General features: G+C 47.9%; 1 protein-coding gene across 4 annotated transcripts in view; it reads left to right on the forward strand.

The window, feature by feature from the left end:
- The first annotated feature begins 713 nt into the window (after positions 1–713).
- Amotl1 (angiomotin like 1) overlaps positions 714–22524 on the forward strand; it is a 50123-nt gene continuing 28312 nt past the window's right edge. For 3 of the 4 annotated variants that reach the window (XM_090319199.1, XM_090319202.1, XM_090319201.1), the window contains exons 1-3: positions 714–788; positions 9652–9801; positions 12558–13482. In XM_090319199.1, the coding sequence (XP_090175325.1) occupies positions 740–788; positions 9652–9801; positions 12558–13482 (1124 nt within the window). In that variant the 5' untranslated portion in view covers positions 714–739. The remainder of the gene's footprint in view (positions 789–9651; positions 9802–12557; positions 13483–22524) is intronic. The other variant, XM_090319200.1, reaches the window with a different exon arrangement.

The following is a 22524-nucleotide window of genomic DNA, read 5'->3' on the forward strand; positions in this document are numbered from 1 at the left end:
CCCAGTGCCTGCCCCCGGCGAGCCCGGCCGTCCCGGTTCCCTGGTGACCCTGGGCCTCGGGTAGTGGGCAGCAGGGCCGGGCCGGGCCCTCGCGTGGGTCCGTCTCAGTGACGTCCCCCGCCCCTCGGCCTCTCCCTCAGGACCCACGGACACCCCGGCCCGGCGGCGGCGGCGGCCCTGACCGTCTCCGGCGCCCCTCCCGGGCTCGCGGCGGGGTCCTCCTCCGCGTGGCCGGCCGCCGGTCGTCCCCGCTCGCGCCCGCGGTCGCCTCGGCCCGGGCGGCCCCCGCGGCCTCCCCGTCGGCCCGGGGCTGCGGCTCCCGGGAAGCCGGCCGCGGAGCGAGCGAACCTCACGTCCTCCTCCGCTGTGTCTGCGGCGCCTTCTCCTTCCCCGAGCGCCCCGGAGCCCGGCGCGCCCGGCCCGCGCCCCTCGCGGGTGGAAGCGGCGGCCGGGGGCGGCCGGGGACGCGGGGCCGAGCCGAGGCCGCGGCCGCGCGGGCCCCAGGGGCGGCGGCGGGCTTTAGGGCCGCGCGGCCGGGCCCCCGGCACCCTGGGGCGGGCGCCCGCAGGGCCGGGGCGGCGGCCGCTCGGGACCCCGCGGCGGGCGTCGGGTTCCGGGCGGGGGCGGGGCCTGGCCCTTCCCGGCTTCCCGCGTGGCCGGGCCGCCCGTCGGGAGCCGCCCGCGCGCCGCCCCGCCGGCGGCCGCCCCCTCGCGCCGCGGGCCGCGCCATGGTCGCCCCATGTGGAGGACGAGGCCGCGTCGGGTCTCTGCCGGGCCCGCGGAGGGAGGTAAGCGGGCGGGGCGCCAGGGATGCCCGCTCGGAGGGCCCGCGTCCCGGCGTTCGCGGCTCTCATCCGCCTCCGGAGGGTGCGCCGACCCGGTCCGCGCCGTCCCCCCCCCGCCCCCGCCCCGGCCCAGGCCGCCGTCCCCCCCACCCCGGGGCCCGCGCCTCGCCGCCCCCCACCCCGCTCAGACCGCCGTCCCCCGCCCCGGGGCCCGCGCCCGCCGCCCCGGCCCAGGCCCCTGCCCCCCCCGTCCGCGCCGTCCCCCGCCCCGGGGCCCGCGCCGCCGCCCCTCTGGCTCGGTTGCCCCCGAGTCGCATCTGGACCCCGCGCGCGAGGCGTCCATCGAAGGCCGGGCAGTGGTGTCCACTTCGGGGCCGCCTTCCCGGACACCCGGGGCTGCGGGCCCTGAGGAGGGCGGCGCGGGGAGGAGGGCGGCTGGGGGAGGAGGACGGCGCGGGGCCCCGGCGGGCCCTGAGGAGGGCGGCTGGGGGAGGAGGACGGCGCGGGGAGGAGGGCGACGCGGGGAGGAGGGCGACGCGGGGCCCCGGCGGGCCCTGAGGAGGGCGGCTGGGGGAGGAGGACGGCGCGGGGAGGAGGGCGGCGCGGGGAGGAGGGCGACGCGGGGAGGAGGACGGCGCGGGGAGGAGGGCGGCGCGGGGAGGAGGGCGACGCGGGGCCCCGGCGGGCCCTGAGGAGGGCGGCTGGGGGAGGAGGACGGCGCGGGGCCCCAGCGGCCTCCGCTCCCGCCCTTCCTCCGCGTCCCGACCTGGGCCCGCGGCCCCGCCCGCCGTCCGGGTCTCAGCCGGGCTCTTTGTTCCCGCCGGCCGCCCGCGGGCTTGGGGACGGCTTGCGGGGACCGGGACTCGGGGGCGGCCGACCCGGGCTCCTCCCCAGGCCAGGCCAGGCCAGGCTCCCCCGGCCGAGGCCCGGGCGCGGCCCGCGTCTCCCGTGGGCTGAATCCTGGGCCTCTTGGTCCGCGGTGTGGAGAGGAGAGGTGTGGTGTGGAGAGGTGTGGAGAGGTGTGGAGAGGTGTAGTGTGGAGAGGTGTGGAGAGGTGTGGAGAGGTGTGGTGTGGTGTGGAGAGGTGTGGAGAGGTGTGGAGAGATGTGGTGTGGTGTGGAGAGGTGTGGTGTGGTGTGGAGAGGTGTGGTGTGGTGTGGAGAGGTGTGGTGTGGAGAGGTGTAGTGTGGTGTGGAGAGGTGTGGAGAGGTGTGGTGTGGTGTGGAGAGGTGTGGAGAGGTGTGGAGAGATGTGGTGTGGTGTGGAGAGGTGTGGTGTGGTGTGGAGAGGTGTAGTGTGGTGTGGAGAGGTGTAGTGTGGTGTGGAGAGGTGTAGTGTGGTGTGGAGAGGTGTAGTGTGGTGTGGAGAGGTGTGGAGAGGTGTGGTGTGGTGTGGAGAGGTGTGGTGTGGAGAGGTGTGGAGAGATGTGGTGTGGTGTGGAGAGGTGTGGTGTGGTGTGGAGAGGTGTAGTGTGGTGTGGAGAGGTGTGGTGTGGAGAGGTGTGGAGAGGTGTAGTGTGGTGTGGAGAGGTGTGGTGTGGTGTGGAGAGGTGTAGTGTGGTGTGGAGAGGTGTGGTGTGGAGAGGTGTGGAGAGGTGTGGTGTGGTGTGGAGAGGTGTGGTGTGGTGTGGAGAGGTGTAGTGTGGTGTGGAGAGGTGTGGTGTGGAGAGGTGTGGAGAGGTGTGGTGTGGTGTGGAGAGGTGTGGTGTGGTGTGGAGAGGTGTGGAGAGATGTGGTGTGGTGTGGAGAGGTGTGGTGTGGTGTGGAGAGGTGTGGTGTGGTGTGGAGAGGTGTAGTGTGGTGTGGAGAGGTGTGGTGTGGTGTGGTGTGGAGAGGTGTAGTGTGGTGTGGAGAGGTGTGGTGTGGTGTGGAGAGGTGTAGTGTGGTGTGGAGAGGTGTGGTGTGGTGTGGAGAGGTGTGGAGAGATGTGGTGTGGTGTGGAGAGGTGTGGTGTGGTGTGGAGAGGTGTGGTGTGGTGTGGAGAGGTGTAGTGTGGTGTGGAGAGGTGTGGTGTGGTGTGGTGTGGAGAGGTGTAGTGTGGTGTGGAGAGGTGTGGTGTGGTGTGGAGAGGTGTAGTGTGGTGTGGAGAGGTGTGGAGAGGTGTGGTGTGGTGTGGAGAGGTGTGGAGAGGTGTGGAGAGATGTGGTGTGGTGTGGAGAGGTGTGGTGTGGTGTGGAGAGGTGTGGTGTGGTGTGGAGAGGTGTAGTGTGGTGTGGAGAGGTGTGGAGAGGTGTGGTGTGGTGTGGAGAGGTGTGGAGAGGTGTGGAGAGATGTGGTGTGGTGTGGAGAGGTGTGGTGTGGTGTGGAGAGGTGTAGTGTGGTGTGGAGAGGTGTGGTGTGTGAGGTGTGGAGAGGTGTAGTGTGGTGTGGAGAGGTGTGTGGTGGTGTGGAGAGGTGTGGTGTGGTGTGGAGAGGTTGGTGGAGAGGTGTGGAGGTGTTGTGTGGTGTGGAGAGGTGTGGTGTGGTGTGGAGAGGTGTAGTGTGGTGTGGAGAGGTGTGGTGGTGTGGAGAGGTGTGGAGAGGTGTAGTGTGGTGTGGAGAGGTGTGGTGTGGTGTGGAGAGGTGTAGTGTGGTGTGGTGAGGTGTGGTGGTGTGGAGAGGTGTGGAGAGGTGTGGTGTGGTGTGGAGAGGTGTTGGTGTGGTGGTGTGGAGAGGTGTAGTGTGGTGTGGAGAGGTGTGTGTGGTGTGGTGTGGTGAGGTGTGGTGTGGTGTGGTGGAGAGGTGTGGTGTGGTGAGGGAGGTGGTGTGGAGTGGTGGAGGTGTAGTGGGTGGAGAGGTGATGTGTGTCAAGTGGTGTGGAGAGGTGTGGTGTGGAGAGGTGTGGAGAGGTGTGGTGTGGTGTGGAGAGGTGTGGTGTGGTGTGGAGAGGTGTAGTGTGGTGTGGAGAGGTGTGGTGTGGAGAGGTGTGGAGAGGTGTGGTGTGGTGTGGAGAGGTGTGGTGTGGTGTGGAGAGGTGTGGTGTGGTGTGGAGAGGTGTGGAGAGGTGTGGAGAGATGTGGTGTGGAGAGGTGTGGAGAGGTGTGGAGAGGTGTGGTGTGGTGTGGAGAGGTGTAGTGTGGTGTGGAGAGGTGTGGTGTGGAGAGGTGTGGAGAGGTGTAGTGTGGTGTGGAGAGGTGTGGTGTGGTGTGGAGAGGTGTGTAGTGTAGTGTAGTGTCATGTAGTATGGTGTGGTAAGGTGTAGTGTGGTGAGGTGTAGTGTAATGTAGTGTGGTGTGGTGAGGTGTAGTGTACTGTGGTGAGGTGTAGTGTACTGTGGTGAGGTGTAGTGTAGTGTAATGTAATGTAGTGTGGTGTGGTGAGGTGTAGTGTAATGTAGTGTGGTGTGATGAGGTGTAGTGTAATGTAGTGTCATTTGGTGTGAGGTGTAGTGTGGTGTGGTGAGGTGTAGTGTAATGTAGTGTCATGTGGTGTGGTGAGGTGTAGTGTAATGTAGTGTCATGTGGTATGAGGTGTAGTGTGGTGAGGTGTAGTGTAATGTAGTGTCATGTGGTGTGGTGAGGTGTAGTGTAATGTAGTGTCATGTGGTGTGAGGTGTAGTGTGGTGTGGTGAGGTGTAGTGTAATGTAGTGTCATGTGGTGTGGTGAGGTGTAGTGTGGTGAGGTGTAGTGTAGTGTAGTGTAATGTAATGTAGTGTGGTGTGGTGTACTGTGGTGAGGTGTAATGTAGTGTAATGTAATGTAGTGTGGTGTAGTGTGGTGTGGTGAGGTGTAGTGTAATGTAGTGTGGTGTAGTGTGGTGTGATGAGGTGTAGTGTGGTGTGGGGTAACCACACCCCCCCCATCCCTCTGGCCTGGCCTGCAGAATGGGGATGGTGGGGAAGTGGGTCATCTGGCTGTCCTACTTCTTGAGATACTTTCCACTGCCCAAAAACAGTGCTCACGTGTCACCAGAAGCGACTGAAGCCGGAAGAGAAAGATACACGTAGCTACAACGCCAGAAAATGTCCTCCTTTTTCCGCTCGGTTGTGGGTCCCTGCCTGCCAAACTAGCTAAGATTTCCTCCCGGCTGGCACTTCTGCCCCAGGCCGCTGGGCACTGAGGACCCAGATTCAGGTTGGGTGCCTGGATCTCATTTGAAGGAAACTTTCTGATGGGAGTAAGGGGTGAAGAAGATTTAAATACATTTTGAACCCATTTAAAGGGGAGTAAAGGGCCAGGGAGTGCCCCTTGGACCAGACAACAAGGCGTAGGACCAAGTAGAAGGCTCTAGATGCCTCCACCTGTTAAAGGTTCCTGGTGGGCTGGAGGGGATGATAGAGTGCTTGCATAAGCATAATTTTGCTTTGTGTGGTACACTTTTCAGGATAAATAGGATTTTTTTTTTTTTTTTTTTTTTTTTTGCCAGTCCTGGGCTTGAGCTCAGGGCCTGAGCACTGTCCTTGGACTTTCTCAAGGCTAGAGCTCTACCACTTGAGCCTCAGCACCACTTCTGACTTTTATCTATGTATGTGGTACCGAGGAATCGAACCCGGGTCTTCATGCATGCTAGGCAAGCACTTTAACCACTAGGCCAAACTCCCGGCCCCTGAAAATTCTTGTACATGTGCGAGTGGACAGGAGGGAGAGAGGCACTGCCTCTAATTCCCTTCTCCCTTTCCACTTCCTTAGATGCACAGAAGCTTGGGTCTTGAAGCTCTGTGCAAATGGAGAAGGGTGAAGAGTACAGATGTATTGAAGGGCATGAGGAAACCAGAGCATTTAAAAAGACATCTTTCCCTGGAAGCTGATGAAGGACTTTCAGATTTAAAAAGGCTTTCAATTGCAGCCCTTAAGAAAAGCACAGGAATGGAGAAATGTGAGCAACCTGATGAGGAGGCACTCTGCCGGTTGGTCTGGACCTTAGGAGAGTATGACTGTGCTCCTTTTTTTTCTTTTGTCGGTGGTCGGACTTGAACTCTGGGCCTGGGCACTGTCCCTGAGCTCTTCTGCTCAAAGCTACCTCCCTATCCCTTGAGCCACAGTGCCACTTCCATTTTCTGATGGTTAATTGGAGATAAGCGTCTCAAGGACTTTTTAGTGTCGAGGCTGGCTTTGAACCGCTATCCTCAGATCTCAGCTCCCTGAGTAGCTAGGATTACAGGCGTGAGCCACCATGCCCAACTGTGCTCCTTTTTTATGTGTACTCTTGTGGAGGTGTGCAGCCCTGGTCCATGGGGAAGGAGGGCTGCACTAATTCAAGGTAGAGCTCTGCACAGTACAGCCTCTTAAGTATTATGTTGCATTTCTTCAGCCACTTGTGGAAATACTTTGAAAATTATAAAGCAGTGCAAGATTAGGCTTTAAAAATAAAGACATGAAATAAGGAAAATTGTAATGAAAATGATTTTTTTTTAACCCTGGTTTTTTCGAGCCAAAAAGTTAAACTTTTAAGACCCGTTAGTAGTTCTGATACAGGCTGGGAGCGTGGCCTAGTGGTAGAGTGCTTGCCTAGGATGCAGGGAGCCCTGGGTTCAATTCCTGGATACCATATACACAGAAAAAGCTGGAAGTAGTACTGTGGCTCAAGTGGCAAATCTCTTGCCTTGAGAAAGCTTAAGGACAGTGCTTAGGCCCTGAGTTCAAGCTCTAGCAAAAAAAAAAAAAATTCTGATACATAAAATCTTCTTAAGTAACACTTCCTTCCTTTTTAGGGAGGGGGGAGGTGGGGTGGGATTTGGAATGGGAGGTGTGGCTATGTGCATTTTAAATGCATTGGGAAAATTTTGCAGAATTTTGAGTAGGTTTTTTCTTTTTCATTGATTTTTGGAGGGCTCTCAGAATCTAGAAGTCAGTATGTAATAGAATCCTTGAAAAACAAGGGGTAGTATAGAGGTCAGACAAGAGAGCATATCTGATTACACGATTTGCTGGTACTAGTTGTCTAGGATTGTTCAGGTTTTTGGTTGTTGTTGTTTGCTGATGACTTTTGTGGGTTTGTCTTTGTTTTGTCCTGGAGGGGAATGTAATGTAAACCCTAGCCACTGTGAGTTAGTTAGTACACTTGCTGGAAGGAAGCCACCAAGTCCTGGCCTATGTATTGGCACAAGACTGAATTCTCCTGTCACCGGGAGTCCTTGGCCGCACCCACGCACCAGGAGATCTGAGTCATTTCACTCCATTCATACCAGGCTTTCTGCAGAGTCCCTGGGCTCTCAAAGGAATCACACATCACAGTTTTTAAGAGGAGGTGAAGAGCTACTCTAGAAGTGTGGGGGAAATATACCCTTGCTGAAATTTTGGAGACATTTTCTTTAGAGCAGCCATCATTCTATAGCTCAAATCTGTATTTGAGACTTCTCTGGTCAGTATTACAGGAATAAACCTCTTGTTTGTCATTTTGTTTTTCAGTAAAATGTCTGCTGTGCATCTTATAAAAGTTTAGTTGTGCTAATAGGTAAATACTCTTGTGTGTGTGTGGATGTGGGTGTGGGAGGGGGGTCATTAGGCATGAACTCAGGGCCTTGGCACTGCCCCTGAACTTTTTAACTCAAGGCTAACACTCTACCAATTTAAGCCACAAACGCTACTTCCAGTTTTGGAGGGGTTAATTGGAGATAAGTGTCTCATCTACTTTTCTCCCTGGGCTGGCTTTGAACTGAGATCCTTAGATCTGAGCCCCCTGAATAGCTGGGATTATAGATGTGATCCACTAGTGCTAATGTGTTTTAATATTGTTGTAGTCTTCATTTGCATTTCCCTAATAGCTAATGGTTTTGAATAGCTTTTCCTGTGCTTATTATTTGCCCTTTATGTATCTTCTTTAGTAAGATGTATACTCATGTTTTCTGCCTATTTTCTAACTGAATTATATATTTTACTACTGAATTTTGACTTTGTGTAGTATAGATGGGTCCTTTGTCAGGTGTGTGGTTTGAATATATATCATCTCTGGGACTCAGGTTGTCTTTTTACTCTCTTTCTGGGACATTTTACAGAATAAAAATTTTATTTTATTTTATTTTTTTCCGGTGCTAGGGATTGAACTCTGGAGTTGCTTAGACAAGTGCTCTGCCACTAAACTGTATGCCCAGCCCTTTGTTATTTTCATTTTGGGATAGAGTCTCACTAAATTGCCCACGTCAGCCTTGAGCTTATTATTGCAACCCAGTTTTGCCTTGAATGTATGATTCTCCTGCTTTAACCTGTATCTTATACGTTTGTTACCACACATGGCTAAAGTTTTAAATTTTGATATAGATTTTTTATTGTCTTTTTCTTGATAAATAGTGCTTTTGCTACTACATGTAAGAACATTTTGTTCCTCAAAGAATTTTTCCTATGTTTTTTCACAAAGGTTTTACATTTTCCATTTAAATTATAGCTCATTTTTATGTTTCTTAAGAATTCAAGTCAGAAGTGAAGCTGTAGCTTAAATGGTAGAGTGTTAGCCTTGAGCCAAAAACAGATACAGCACCCAGGCCCCAAGTTCAAGACCCAGGACTGGCAGAGATGAAAACAAACATAATTCAGGTGTCTCACTGCCGTCTTACATATTGACTAGGCATCTTGATCGCTGCAGTATACAGAGTGACACAGGCATAGTGCCTGTGCCTCAGGAGCACCAGAACCATGTGGACAAGAGCTGCGATAGGCATATGGTACCTCTGGGATCAGTGCGGTGTGTCCGCTCTGAGCACGGAGAGCGTCCGTGTGCGGATGAGGGCTTCCTGGCATGTCTTCCAGTCGTGGTGGAAATAAAATTGGCCCTGGCCTCTGATCCAGTTTGTGGACGTCTTCATTGCCATCCCTCCTTCAGTATAGTTTACTATATACATTCTTGAGTACACACTAAGGATGTGGGTTTAGTGGAGTAGTTTAAGATTTTTTTCTTTAGACAAGATATTCCTGTGGTAACAGGTCAACACACATACAAATGCCATTACACAAGTCAAGGTCAAGCCTCGGGAAGAAGGCTACATTCCCTAGCTTAGGGTTTTCAGAATCATTAGTCACTTACCTCATACTTTTGACCTCATGGGAAATGGAGGAGTAACAACATACCTAGGGAGCAATTTCAAATAACTGGTTTGATGCAGTTGTTGAACATTTTCTTTTAATGAGCAGGGACTTTCATTTAATACCTAGTGTCATTTTCCAGAATAACCTGTTATTTGTTTATTTTCCTAGAAAGAACCTTAAACTTGGTCCTTATACAGAAAAGTCAGAACAAGAGAGAAAATAGGCTCAACCTACCCTGCTAGAAGTTCTCACGGGTGTGGGGTGTGTGCTATCAGTGTTTCTGGAGTGGTATCTCTTGTTGGTGACTGTAGGACAGACTACAGTGTCACATTTAATTGGAACAGGAAGCACACTCTGGTTTCTGTATTGAGTAGATTAACTGGAGCTGAAAGGCCTGCACTTGGCCATGGCCCAGAACCCAAGCTCCATGCTGCCACACAGACTTTAGAAACCTTCAAGTGAAGGATGGTCTCTTACTAGCTCGTAGCCTGGCAAAGCGGCCACCTCTTTCCTGTATCTTTCCTGTGTTTTGGCCCACCACTGTTGTTCCCACTTTAGTTTTCCTTTTCAGATCTTCTCACTTCCTCCTCTCCCCCACTCACCTGCCTTGACCATCTGGAACTTGGTGGCTCTAGTTTCCTCAGAGGACTTCTATTGGTGTTGCTTGTGTTGCCCTTGGAACTGAGCAGTGTGAAAAACCATTTGTGCCTTCACTTAGTACGTCTTGAAGATGTCTGTTGAGCTCTTGGGTTGTTTTGGTGGCTGGACTTGGAATCATTCTGAATAGTGATGTTGGAATTTTATGAATCAGGAGAACGAGCTTCTGCTACCAGTGGAAGTGTAGGAGAATGACCCTCATGCTTGTGAATCACAGGAAGGAGAGGCAAGACACTTCATCAGCACTAACAAGAACTTTCCTTTCCTTCCAGTAGCTTTGCCTCCTGTCTGTTATCGTCCCAGCAGTCCTGGGCAGACCCAGCAAGACACAAACTACTTTTATTCAGACTTTTACCTCTGTTTGGGGAGACTTGAAGCATCTTTGACGGTAGAAGCAAACACTTGCATCAGAGAAAACATTGGTAAGTCTGCTGCTGGCCCTGGTGTTGGAACCAGAGGGCCTTGCTTCTCATTTTTAGCCCTTATCTTTGACATTTTCCATAGCTTTCGATTACATGAGGTCAACTGTAGTCTGACAAGTGTTAAGTGAAAACCACTAAATGAGAAATACCAGAAATTAACCATGTATCTATTTCAAATGACTTTATTGCAGTATCTTCTATTGTATTGTATCATAGTTTAAAATTTATTAGTGTGCATATTCTATACATTAAACTTCATCGTGTGTGTATATACACAAGAACAAACCATCTATAGGATTTAGTACTATGCTTAGTTCCAGGCGCCCACTTTGGGTCATGGAGTATGTCTTCCAAGGGTAAGTGGAGGCCACTGCAAGGCAGATTTCTCCTTACTTTCTATACTCCTTTTAAAAATCGACATGCGAGATTACTGGTTTCTTTATTGGCACGTGCTTTATAATAATGTCCTGTGATGTAAGAACTTCAGAGTTATGTCATTTAGACTAGTTTTTCCTCTAATTATTTTTCCTACAGTTTCTTAGTACTTTCTTTTTTTGCAAATAATGACATTCAGAAGACATAATTCAAAACTACTATGGAAGGAATCACCTTCTTTATAATAACTTCCTGGCTATGAAGGCTTTTGAGACTGGGAACACCATAAGAGAAGTTAAAATATTACTTTTTAAAATCTCTTTTCTTTTCTTTTTTTTTTTTTTTTTGCTAGTCATGGGGCTTGAACTCAGGGCCTGAGCATTGTTCTTGGGCTTTTCTCAAGGCTAGCACTCAGCCACTTGAGCTACAGCACCACTTCTGGCTTTTTCTATGTATGTGGTACTGAGGAATTGAACCTGGGTCTTCATGCATGCTAGGCGAGCACTTTACCACTAGGCCAAACTCCCAGCCTGACATTGATCTCTTTTCTTGGGACATTCATTGTTTATTATAGTTATCTGGCAAATTTATTCTGTGTGAACTTTGGACAACCTATTTTTATTATTGTACTTTTGGGTTTACATTTCAGTTACGGCATGCATTCTTTAAAGCTTAACGTTTGACTACCTTCATATGAGGCAGATGTTTAGTCTCCCTGTTTTTCCAAGGGGGAGATACAGAAAGCCAAGTAATTTGTCTGAGATCACAGCAGTAAGTTTTTGTGGTTTTTGCTTTTGTTCTTATTTTTTTTTTAAATTTTTTTCTTTGCCAGGAGTCAGGGCAATTATATGATCAAAGCTCAATTATCGGATCCAGTCTATAAAATTACTTAGGTTTAGGGTGAAGGCTAAGCTGGGGTTTAGACTTGAGACCTTTCGCATCACAGGCAGATGTTCTACTGTGGAGTCATTCCTCCAGCCCTGTAAAATTCCTTAGCTTCTTCAGCAGTCATCTGAATATCTACGTATAGGCCTTGTAGTGGGGACACAACCCCTGGGCATAACAGACAACTCTCTGCCACTGGAGATTGGTTTGAAGAGGAGGTCAGAGGCATAGGGCTAGCAGGCTGCCCAAGGCCTGTAACTGGTACAGGTACCAGAGTCAGACCCTAGCTGACTAGGGTTACTTCCTCTAAGTGTCTCTGTTCACTGAGAGGGGGTTGTCGGGGATTAATACCTTCATCATGGGATATATGTGGAAAAAATAAAACAACATACAGAAAGAACTTTGTGCAATTCATAGCACATCATTTATAAATTTAAAATAAGTCTTTGAGTGGGGAGTGCAGAATTTAAGAGGGAGGTATAGCAAAGGGATTAGGGAATGAGACTACAGAAGCACGAGGAGGAACAGCCTAGATGCAGAATTAGGAGAGCATTTCAAGAGGAACATGAGCATGGGTTTTGTTACTAATCAGAGCATTTGAGATATCAGAGTATGTAGGTTGCTTACTGAAGACAAGGAAAGGAGAGATGAAGGGTAGTAATTTGAAGTCTGTGGTGGAGCCAACAGAAAGTAGTTTGTGTGTGTGTGTGTGTGTGTGTTTGGATTGGTGTGTGCTTAAATTTTTTTTACTTTATTTGTTTATTTTGGTGGGTCATGGGGCTTGAACTCTGGGCCTGGGCGCTGTCCCTGAGCTCTTCAGCTCAAGACTATCACCCTGCCCTGGGAGCCACAGCCCCACTTCTTATTTTCTAGTGATTAATTGGAGATAAGAGTCTCACAGTCTTGTGTGCCCGAGCTGGCTTTGAACCATGATCCTCAGATCTTAGCCTCCTGAGTAGCTATAGGATTACAGGCGTGAGCCGCCGCGCCTGGCTAAATTTTTTTTTTTTTTTAAATGGGAAAGAGTTGGATATTACAATGGAGATGTTAGAGGAAAGAGAAGAATGCAAAAGTTTAGGAGTGAGTACAAAGAAAAGGAATGAAGAACCAGGGGTGTGGGGGTAGATGGTAGAGGGGGGATTCTGGGAGTTGGAGAAACAGGCCCATGAGATATCACAGGGGCAGGCCAGGAGTTTGGCCTAGTGGTAGAGTGCTTGCCTAGCATGCATGAAGCCCTGGGTTCAATTCTTTGGTACCACATATACAGAGAAAGCTGGAAGTGGTGCTGTGGTTCAAGTGCCCAGTCCCTGAGTTCAAGCCCCAGAACTAGGGGTGTGGGGGGGAGGGAAGATATCGCAGGGGAGATGAAATTGATGGCACATCTAACAATTTGTCTTCAAATGCTACTGTAATTAAAATGCTAATTGTTCACCATATATAGACACAAGTTTCCCAGAGAATGGCTTGATATTTCTTTTTCTCTGTTTACCCTTTAGTTGAAGATCCTCTTTGTAACTTGCTGAGGGTCTCAGAGGTGGAAATGAGAGGTTCGGAGGATGTGGCCGCGGGAACAGTGTTACAGCGGCTGATCCAGGAACAACTGCGCTATGGCACCCCTCCTGAGAACATGAATCTGCTGGCCATTCAGCATCAGGCCACAGGGAGTGCAGGACCATCCCATGCAATAAACAACTTTTCTTCCACGGAAAACCTCATTCAAGAAGACCCACAAATGGTCTACCAGTCAGCACGCCAGGAGCCGCAGGGTCAAGAACACCAGGGGGACAACACCGTGATGGAGAAACAGGTCCGGCCCACCCAGCCTCCGCAGAACAACGAGGAGCTGCCTACATATGAGGAGGCCAAAGCCCAGTCCCAGTTTTTCAGAGGACAGCAGCAGCAGCCGCCGCCGCCGCCGCCACAGCAGCAGCAGACACCTGTGGGCCATGGCTACTACATGGCTGGGAGCACAGGCCAGAAGTCTCGCACTGAGGGCAGACCCACAGTGAACCGTGCCAACAGTGGACAGGCTCCTAAAGACGAGGCTCTGAAAGAACTGAAGCAGGGTCACGTCCGCTCTCTCAGTGAGAGGATCATGCAGCTGTCACTAGAAAGGAATGGTGCAAAGCAACACCTCCCCGGCTCAGGGAATGGGAAGGGGTTCAAAGCTGGAGGAGGACCCAACCCAGTCCAGCCTACAAGTAAAGCCCTGGACCCTCGAGGGCCTCCACCTGATTACCCCTTCAAGACCAAGCAGATGATCTCCCCAGTCAGCAAGAACCAGGATCATGGGCTTTTCTACAGCGACCAGCACCCTGGGATGCTTCATGAGATGGTCACACCTTACCCTGCTCCTCAGCCTGTGAGAACAGAAGTGGCCATCCTGAGGTACCAGCCACCTCCAGAGTACGGGGTCACCAGGTGATGTTCAACTCGGCAGTTCTGTCTTCAGTATTTACTGTTTTCAAGGCGTGTTAGTTCTTTTCGTTACTTTTTTTTTTTTAACTCAAGCATAATATTTAATAAGATGTTTTCAGGCCACAATTTATAGGCTGAAACAAAGTACAAGCAACAGGGGATTTCCATCATCACCCCCTGCAGAGGTTGACTCGAGATAGAACGGTGTTAGAGAGCAGCCTTTCCTGTGGCCCTTTGGAACTCTGCCAGGAGCCTGGAAAATGAACAGCTTTCCTGGCGGGCCTTGTAGAGTGTCCAGGCTTCTGGAACATAGATAGTTACTGTAGGAGCTTTACAGTCTCTGCATTATAGATTTAAAGGAAGATTGTCTGAATGCTAGAATGGAAGTATTACAGAGACTGTGGAACATTCAGCAAATGGAAAACTAAAGCCTAGAGAGATTAATAAATGTCCACAGTACCAGCATTCAGGCCATAAGACACTAAACATTAGTATCTTGATAAAGGGCATCTCTTCACTCTCCTGGCCTAATTCATCTTGTTTCTAGAGTTCTTCTGGCTGATCAGTGGATTCAGTAATACTTACTGAGGATGCAGTCCTTGCAGCCCTACTTCAAGTTCCAAGATAAAGATATGATAAAGATGATAAACATACAGTCACTGGCTCTCCTATAATCCTAGCTACTCAGGAAGCTGAGATCTGAGGATCAAGGTTCAAAGCCAGCCTGGGCACAAAAGGACCTGAGACTCTTGTCTCCAATTAACCCCTAGAAAACAGGAAGTGGGGCTTGGCTCAAGGTGAGGGTGGTAGCCTTGAGCTGAAGAGCTCTGGGACAGCACCCAAGCTGAGTTCAAGCCCCCCACATACCGTCACTGCCTCAAGCACCTTGTGCCATTATTTCTAGGGAAACAAGTATCTTAAGAGGTCACTATGATCCAGTATGTTTAGGGAGAAGTGTGCAGAAAGTGCTAAGGGAATAGACAGAATAGTATTGTTCATAACTAGTAAAAATAGAGATAAGCCATGAGGATTTGCCTGCATCAAGAGACAGTAACACAGAGCACAGCTGGATCAGGTGTGGTATGAAGGACAGATAATGTATTTCAACAGGAAGTTGGCACCAATGGGTGCTAGTCATATAAAAAATGTAGAATATCCATAAACAGTTAGGGACCCTATATTGATGCTTGAAGGCTGAACATTGGCTGTGTAGGATGGATTAGAGGAAAGACTGAGGAACCATGAGGCCAGAGAAGGTGGGTGAGGGTGGATGAAGCTTGAGGTAGTAGGAATAAAGAAATACTAGGTGTTAAGAGAGTCAGACTCATGTCTGTAATCCTAGCTATTCGAGAGGCTGAAAGCTAAGGATCATGGTTCAAAGCCAGCACAGGCAGGAAAGTCCCTGTTAAGATTTGCTTTTTTCTTTTTTTCTTTTTTGTGGGTCTTGGAACTTGAACTCAGCCTGCGCACTGTCACTGAGCTCTTCAGCTTAAGGTTATCACCTTACCCCTGGGTCTGGGCATTGTCCCTGAGCTCTTTAGCTCAAGGGTACCGCTCTACCCTTGAGCCAAGTCCTACTTCCCATTTTCTAGAGGTTAATTGGAGGTAAGAATCTCAGGTACTTTCGTGCTGGGCTGGTTTTGAACCTTGATCCTCAGATCTCAGCCTCCTAAGTAGCTAGGATTATGGGTGTGAGCCACCATGCCCAGCTTCTGTGACATTGTTATCTCCAATCAACCACCAGAAAACCAAAGTGGAGCCCTGGCTCAAAGTGGTAGAGTACTAGTCTTCAGCAAAAGAGCTCAGTGACAGAGTCCAGGCCCTGAGTTCAAGCCCCATGACAAAAAGAGAGGGGGGAGGGAAGGGGGGGGCGGAGGGGCGCATGCCAGGAGTTTGGCCTAGTGGTAGAGTGCTTGCCTACCATGCACGAAGATCCAAGTTTGATTCCTCGGTACTACTACATAGAAAAAAGCCAGAAGTGGTGCTGTGGCTCAAGTGGTAGAGCTCTAGCCTTGAGAAAGCCCAAAGACAGTGCCCAAGCCCTGAGCTCAAGGCCAGAACTGGCAAAAGAAAAAAGAAAGAAAGAGAGGAAGGAAGGAAGGGAAGGAGGGAGGGAGGGAAGGAAGGAGGAAAGGAGGGAAAAAAAGAAAGAAGGGAGGATCAGAGAAATAGAATTGATAGGATTCTATGATTAAGTATAGATGATGAACACAGTGGTTGGGAATATGACAATTAGAAAGGCCATTAGGAGAGGATTTGTTAATCACTAGAGTTTGAATGTGGTGAAGTTCATGCAAGAAGAATGTAGAGCATGAGAAGAGAAAACACATGGCCCCTACTGCAACTGGATAGGTCACTATAGGGTTCCCCATGAGAACTCACTGATGGGGTGCTGTTTGTGCCCTGTGGCATACCTTCTACTTTGGGCACAGCCTGGTTGCATATCTTCTGGGACAGGAGTCAGTGGAGCACAACGTCGTGCTGCGAAGCTGATACTTGCTTCCCCAGCTCTGACACTTGGCTGCAGTATGGTTGGGGAATGCCTGCCCCAAAGCAGCCAACTTGAAAGCTCCTGACAGACAGCAGAACACATTCTTCCTAGTGGGGCCTGATGTGTCTCAACTGGGGAATACAAGATTGGGCCTGGAGCTTTTCTTCCCTTTTATGGTTCCTATTTCAAAGGAGAAGTTTAAACTAAAAAGCTGTCATATCTCTTATTTTTCATCACATTGATTTATCTCACTTGTTTAAAATAATACATGGTATTACTCCAACATCAATCATAACTTATAATTTTTTTACTTTTTCCCTGAACATTTAACTCAGTCTCCAGAGAGCTCAATAAAGGGTGAAAATCTCCCAAAATGAAGTTGCCTACTACAGAATGGCTGTAATATTTGTTAAGTGGCAGTGCAAGAAGAGGATTATTCTGCTTATTGTTACTTGGGAGTAAGTGTACTAGGAGGTGGAGAAGTTGTCAGGTGGGGAACCCTTCGCAGATGTTGACCTGGGTTTTATAGAAAGTGTCATTTGTCTTGAAGTTATGGTGTTAGAAGAAACAAAATATATTAGAAATAAGCTAGACCACTGGTTTGATGTGGCACATCACAGTGATGGAGAAAGTGTAGCAGGCAAGCCATTGAGGCTGCCTCCAAAGCCATGAGGCCACGCTGTGAGCCTTGCTATGGCCAGACTGTATGGTCCCAGTGACGTAGCCTTTAGCTGGCTGGGCAAGCAACGCTGCCTGCACTGATCCTGTTCTGATAACATGTACATTAAAGGGCTGGACCTGAAACCCAAGAGACAAGCAGAGTCCCTCTGAATTTCACTGACAGGTTCTTCTGTCTGTTAGGCTGTTGGCTGTATAAATACCATATCACAGACTGTTAAGACCAGAGGAGAAGCCTCTGACTGAAGTCACCCAGTTCTATTACCCTGCCTGATGCTGCAAACTTGAGCAGAGGATGTAATGAATACTAGTGGTTTGAATCAATTTATGTTTCCTCCCTTCCTCCCCCCTCCCCCCCCCCCCTCTCTCTCCCTCATCTATCTCCATCCAGTCCTGGGGCTTGAACTCAGGGCCTAAGCATGGCCTTGTACCACTTGAGCCACAGCACCACTTCCAGCTTTTTCTTTTTCTTTTTTTTTTTGATAAGCAACATTTTATTTTTTTTTATTGTAATTAGTAAAAGGGTTACATGATATTTGCCAGATAGAAGGTGCATTAATTCACATACATTGATACCCTTTCACATGTCTTGGTACCCGTTTCCCTCCCCCCCCTACACCCCCCACCCGTCTTGGTTTTCCCCCCTTCCCTATCAAATTTCAAATATCCAAATACAAATAAATTCAATATATCAGATAACAAAGTGAGATACTATACCAATATGAGATAACCAAGGGACAGCAAAGGAGATGAGAGACAACATAGTACATTAAGGACAACAATCATTCATTATATGGCTTTTGTTTCACTATCCTGGAGGTCCTTTCAATTAGCTTCACATTATATGTCCTTATGTATCAAGATTTTGCTCTATTGCAAATCTCTGCTAGTAGAGCCCAAGGTTTCTACTGATTATGACAAATGAGGGAAACCATTGAGCCTAAGTTCCTTTGAGTCTGGCTTACTTCACTTAATATGATTTTTTCTAAGTCTTTCCATTTCCTAACAAATGGGGCGATGTCATTCTTTCTGACAGCAGCATAGAATTCCATTGTGTACAAATACCACAACTTGTTGATCCACTCATCAACTGAGGGACATCTAGGTTGGTTCCATATCTTTGCTATGGTGAATAGTGCTGCAATGAACATTGTTGGGCTAGTGGGTTTAGTATGTCCTTGTTTCTGGGTGGTTGGGTAAATGCCAAGTAGTGGAATTGCTGGGTCATAGGGGAGTTCTATGTTTAGCCTTTTGAGGCACTGCCACACTGCTTTCCATAGTGGTCTGCACTCCCACCAACAGTGTAGTAGTGATCCCTCCTGGCCACATCCCCTCCAGCATCTGTTGTCATTCGTTTTCCTGATCCTGGCCATTCTAGCTGGAGTGAGGTGGAATCTTAGAGTTGTTTTGATTTGCATTTCTTTTATGACCAGAGATGTTGAGCATTTCTTCATGTGTCTATAGGCCATTTTTGTTTCTTCTTCAGAGAAGACTCTCTTTAAGTCTTTGGCCCATTTTTTAATGGGATGGTTGTTACTTTGGAGGTTAGTTTTGGAGTGATTCACTTTTTTGAGTTGTTGATATATTTTAGATATGAGGCCTTTGTCCGTTGTTTGGTTGGTGAAGATCTTCTCCCACTCTGTAGGCTTCCTAATTAATTTACTAGCTATGTCCTTTGCCATACAAAAGCTCTGCAGTTTAATGCAGTCCCACTTATCCAGCCTTTCTCTGATTTGTTGTGATTCTTGGTCCTTATTAAGAAAGTTTCGACCTGTGCCAAGGAGGCCTAGTGTATCTCCTATTCCTTCCTGTAGAGTTTTCAGTGTGTCAGCTTTTACCTCCAGGTCTTTGATCCATTTGGAGTTAATTCTAGTGCAAGGTGACAAAGAAGGATCCAGCTTTAGTTTTCTGCAGGTGCTTAACCAGTTCTGCCAGCACAACTTGTTGAAGAGGCTGTCTTTCTTCCATTCTATTTTTTTGGCTCCCTTGTCAAAGATTAGGTGGTCATAGGTCTGTGGTTTAATATCTGGGCACTTCCAGCTTTTTCTATGTATGTGATACGGAGGACTCAAACCAAGGTCTTCATGCATGCTAGGCAAGCACTCTACCACTAAGCTAAATTCCCAGCCCTCAATTTATTATGTTTTGAGACTTCTTTCTGCCTCAAACAGAAATATCAGAAGAGAGAGAACTTAGGAGGAGAATAAGAATTTGGATTTCTTGTGTTCATTTCTGACTCCCTGTTGGTTACAAATCCTTCTCTTTGAGGCACTGAAGAAGGGTTGCCTGGTAGGTGATATACTATTATTCCAGAAGCAAAAGAGTGATGCCTATTTACTAGCATTTTGTTCATCTATGAATGTATTACTTTGATTTTTAGTGTACAGCTACTTAATAAAAGCATTGGAATGGAGGTGTTTGGTCCAGTGCCTCTGGAGCCAGAGGTACTGTGGATTTTCTTCCACAGATCGAAATCTCATTCCTGTCACAGGCCTTTCACCACTGCCCCTTGTGTCAGTGCAAGGGGTCTGCAGGGTACTATGCTAACTGAGAACTTGTGGTCTGACTAATCCTCACAATCACCGTTTTCCCTATAAAAATGCATTATGCATTTATTCTCCAGAAAATATCCTGATTTTTGTTTCTTTGAGAGTGGAATAAAAGGTCATTTCTGGGAATATAGGAAAGGAGGGAGAAAGGGAAAGGGAAAGGACTGCCCAAGAGGGCATATGGAAAATTAAAGATGATGGAAGCCACAACAGCCCACTCTGTGGGCTAAATGGGAGGTCTTTCTCCTAGTAGGATCTATGTTTGGCATGTGCTGTATTATAAAAATGAAATTTTGACTAGGTGCCAGTGATTCAGTCCTATAATTCTAGCAACTCAGGAGGCTGAGCTCTGAGAACTGCAGTTTGAAGCTAACCCAGGCAGGAAAGTAGTCCATGAGACTTTTTTTTTTTTATCTCCAGTTAAACACAAAAAGCTGAAAGTTAAGCTGTGGCTCAAGTGATAGAGCACTAGCCTTAAGCACAAAACCTGAGCTCAGGCCCTTGGACCCAGCAACAACAACAACAAAAAAAACCAAGGTGGTCCCATAGTTAGAAGTGGCTGAAGGAAGGAGGAGAGTTTTGAGTTATGTGTGTATGTTTCCAAAATGGCAAATTACAATTTACAGCCATAGGGAATGAGCTATTATATAGCTCATTATGAGCTATGTATACACTATATCTATAATGAGCTATTAGGTATTTGGTAAACTGCATCTAGAATCGATCAGTTTAAAATAACGCATTGAGGGGCCGGGAGTTTGGCCTAGTGGTTAAAGTGCTTGCCTAGCATGCACGAAGACCCAGGTTCGATTCCTCAGTACCACATACATAGAAAAAAGCCGGAAGTGGTGCTGAGGCTCAAGTGGTAGAGCTCTAGCCTTGAGAAAGTCCAAGGACAGTGCTCAGGCCCTGAGCTCAAGCCCAGGACTGGCAAAAAAAAAAAAAAAAAATAACGCATTGACACCCTTAGCCTAATTGTGATTAAGTTCTAAATACTAAGTCCCAGTGATTGTAAATAGAGATTCCCTCCTTGAACACTTGTATGTTAAGCTTGTTATTTAAAATATGATGTAAAAATCAACGTTAATAAATTCTTTAAGAAAAAAATAACGCATTGACTAAGTGAAAGTAAGGCCATGGAGCCCTGTTTCATTCCACCATAAAGGGTATCAGAACTTAGGAAGTTTCCTTGGCATTTAGACTGACTCACCCCTGGTTTAGACGCCCTTTGGTCTGATACACAGCTCTACAGTGTGCGAATTTTGAGAAGTTAGGGTAAAGTCCAAGTTACTTTCTGAAGAAACCTGACAATTCCAACTATAATTCATTAAAGGAATGACTTTTCTAAACAAGAAGGTTATCTATATTTATCCACATAGCAATCATTTTTATCTTAGTTTACACAACCATTGAGACTTGATTTGAACTTTTTTTTTTTTTTTTTGATGGTGGGGCTTGAACTCTGGGCCTGGGGGCTGTCCCTGAGCTCTTCAGCTCAAGGCTATCACCCTACTCCTTGAGTCACAGCCCCACTTCTGATTTTCTAGTAGTTAATTAGAGAGAAGTCTCATGGTCTTCAGTGCCTGAGCTGACTTTGAACCTTGATCCTCAGATCTCAGCCTCCTGAATAGCTAGGATTATAGGCTTGAGCCACTGCACCTGGCTTGATTTGAACATTTATGAAACTTAGGTTTGCTTGACCAAAGGAATTCAGGTGGATAATTTCCTGTGTTTAGAAAAATTCTGAGGGGTTTCAGTTATGGTTCTTCCCTGACATAACAGCAAATAAAGTTCTTAAAACCAGTTTTACCTCTCTCCCCCTCTCTCCCTATCTGCCTCTCTTCTCTCTGTCCCTCTCCTCTTCTCCCTCTCTCCTACCTTGTTCACCTCTCCTTTCCATTGCCTCTCCCTGCCCTCTCAGTTGTGGGGTTTTCCCCATGCTGCTCAGCTGGTCTTAAACACTTGTGCTCAAGTGATCTCCTGCCTCAGCTTCCTAAATAACGGCCTATAAGCAGGTGCCACTCCTGTTTTCTTTATCCATACTTTGTTATAGCTATTTTTTCCTTAAACTGACTGATGTACTTGCACAAATAAAACATGCTCATTATGGATAATTGAGAAATACATGTAACTCCTATCATCTTGGCACAATGAACTTGTGTGGATTCAAAACATTTTTCCTTTGTGTTGACTGTGAGATCTTTGGTTTATGGTGTGAATCTTCTGAGTGTTGTTTGGCATACTTACAGAATAGCACTAGATATGGAATGTAGTGCTTGTGCGGGATAAGCATGCAATAAGATGTAGTACCTGGCAGGCAGCACAGACCACCAGTAAATGCTGTCTAAACACTTTCTGTAGACAAGACCTTAATCCGTGGAAGTGGTCTAGTTTGTAGTCCAGGAAAAACACTTGGGCAGGTTTCTAGCCCTCAGGCTCTGTCCCAGGGTCTCTTAAAACTTCAGAAACTTCCATTGAGTTGAGACCCTCTCTGTACAACTACTTCAAGCTAATTAAGTTCTGTTGCCATAGTTTGAGAATATGGATCACACCTACAATGATAGCGCCGACTGGGCCATAGTTGCATGTTAGAAAACAGGAGCAGGACACCAAAGGACAGCTACCTGCCCTCTCTGTCTTCTCCAGGATTTATAGGATCAGGATGCCTTTATTTAACTTTCCTCTACATTCCTTTTGTCTGTTTTTATTTGTTCCTGTATTTTGCAGATGACTTCCTGCACCTTGTTTTTCTTGTCTAGATAGATTTACCATGTTACCAATTTTATACAGGTCAGAATGGGACACTGCACTTAGCAGCTGATACTACAATGACTGGAATGTAAAAAGGTCTCTGTAAATGTTTGTCAAAACACATGTTCACTTTGGCAGCACTTATACAGGGAGAGAGAGGCAAGGGGAGGGAGGGAGGGAGAGAGGGGAGAACAAAGGGAAACTTTGGTATGAACAGAAACATTTACTGAGCTTCTCATGAATACCTGTGCTGGATTCTGTGTTAGGGACAGTGAAATACACTAATAGCATAATCATGACGTAAGAGCTAATACCTGGGAGAGTTTACTACATGCCGGTTTTCATGAAAATTCGTTATAGATTGTTTACAATTATATTAAATGGATGTGTCTATATATGATTATATATGTATAGTATGTATGTGCATATATATATATATATATATCAGCTGAAGCATGGGTGCCTTATGAGCTCTGTTCAGTCTATTTTATTTCCTTCCTTCCTTCTTTTTTTCTTTCCTTCCTTTTTTTTTTTTTTAACTGGGCCTTGCACTAAGTAGATACTCTAGCACTTGAG

Source organism: Megascapheus bottae, chromosome 27, assembly GCF_031878675.1.
Source record: "Megascapheus bottae isolate mThoBot1 chromosome 27, mThoBot2.hap1, whole genome shotgun sequence".
NCBI classification, from domain to species: Eukaryota; Metazoa; Chordata; class Mammalia; order Rodentia; family Geomyidae; genus Megascapheus; species Megascapheus bottae.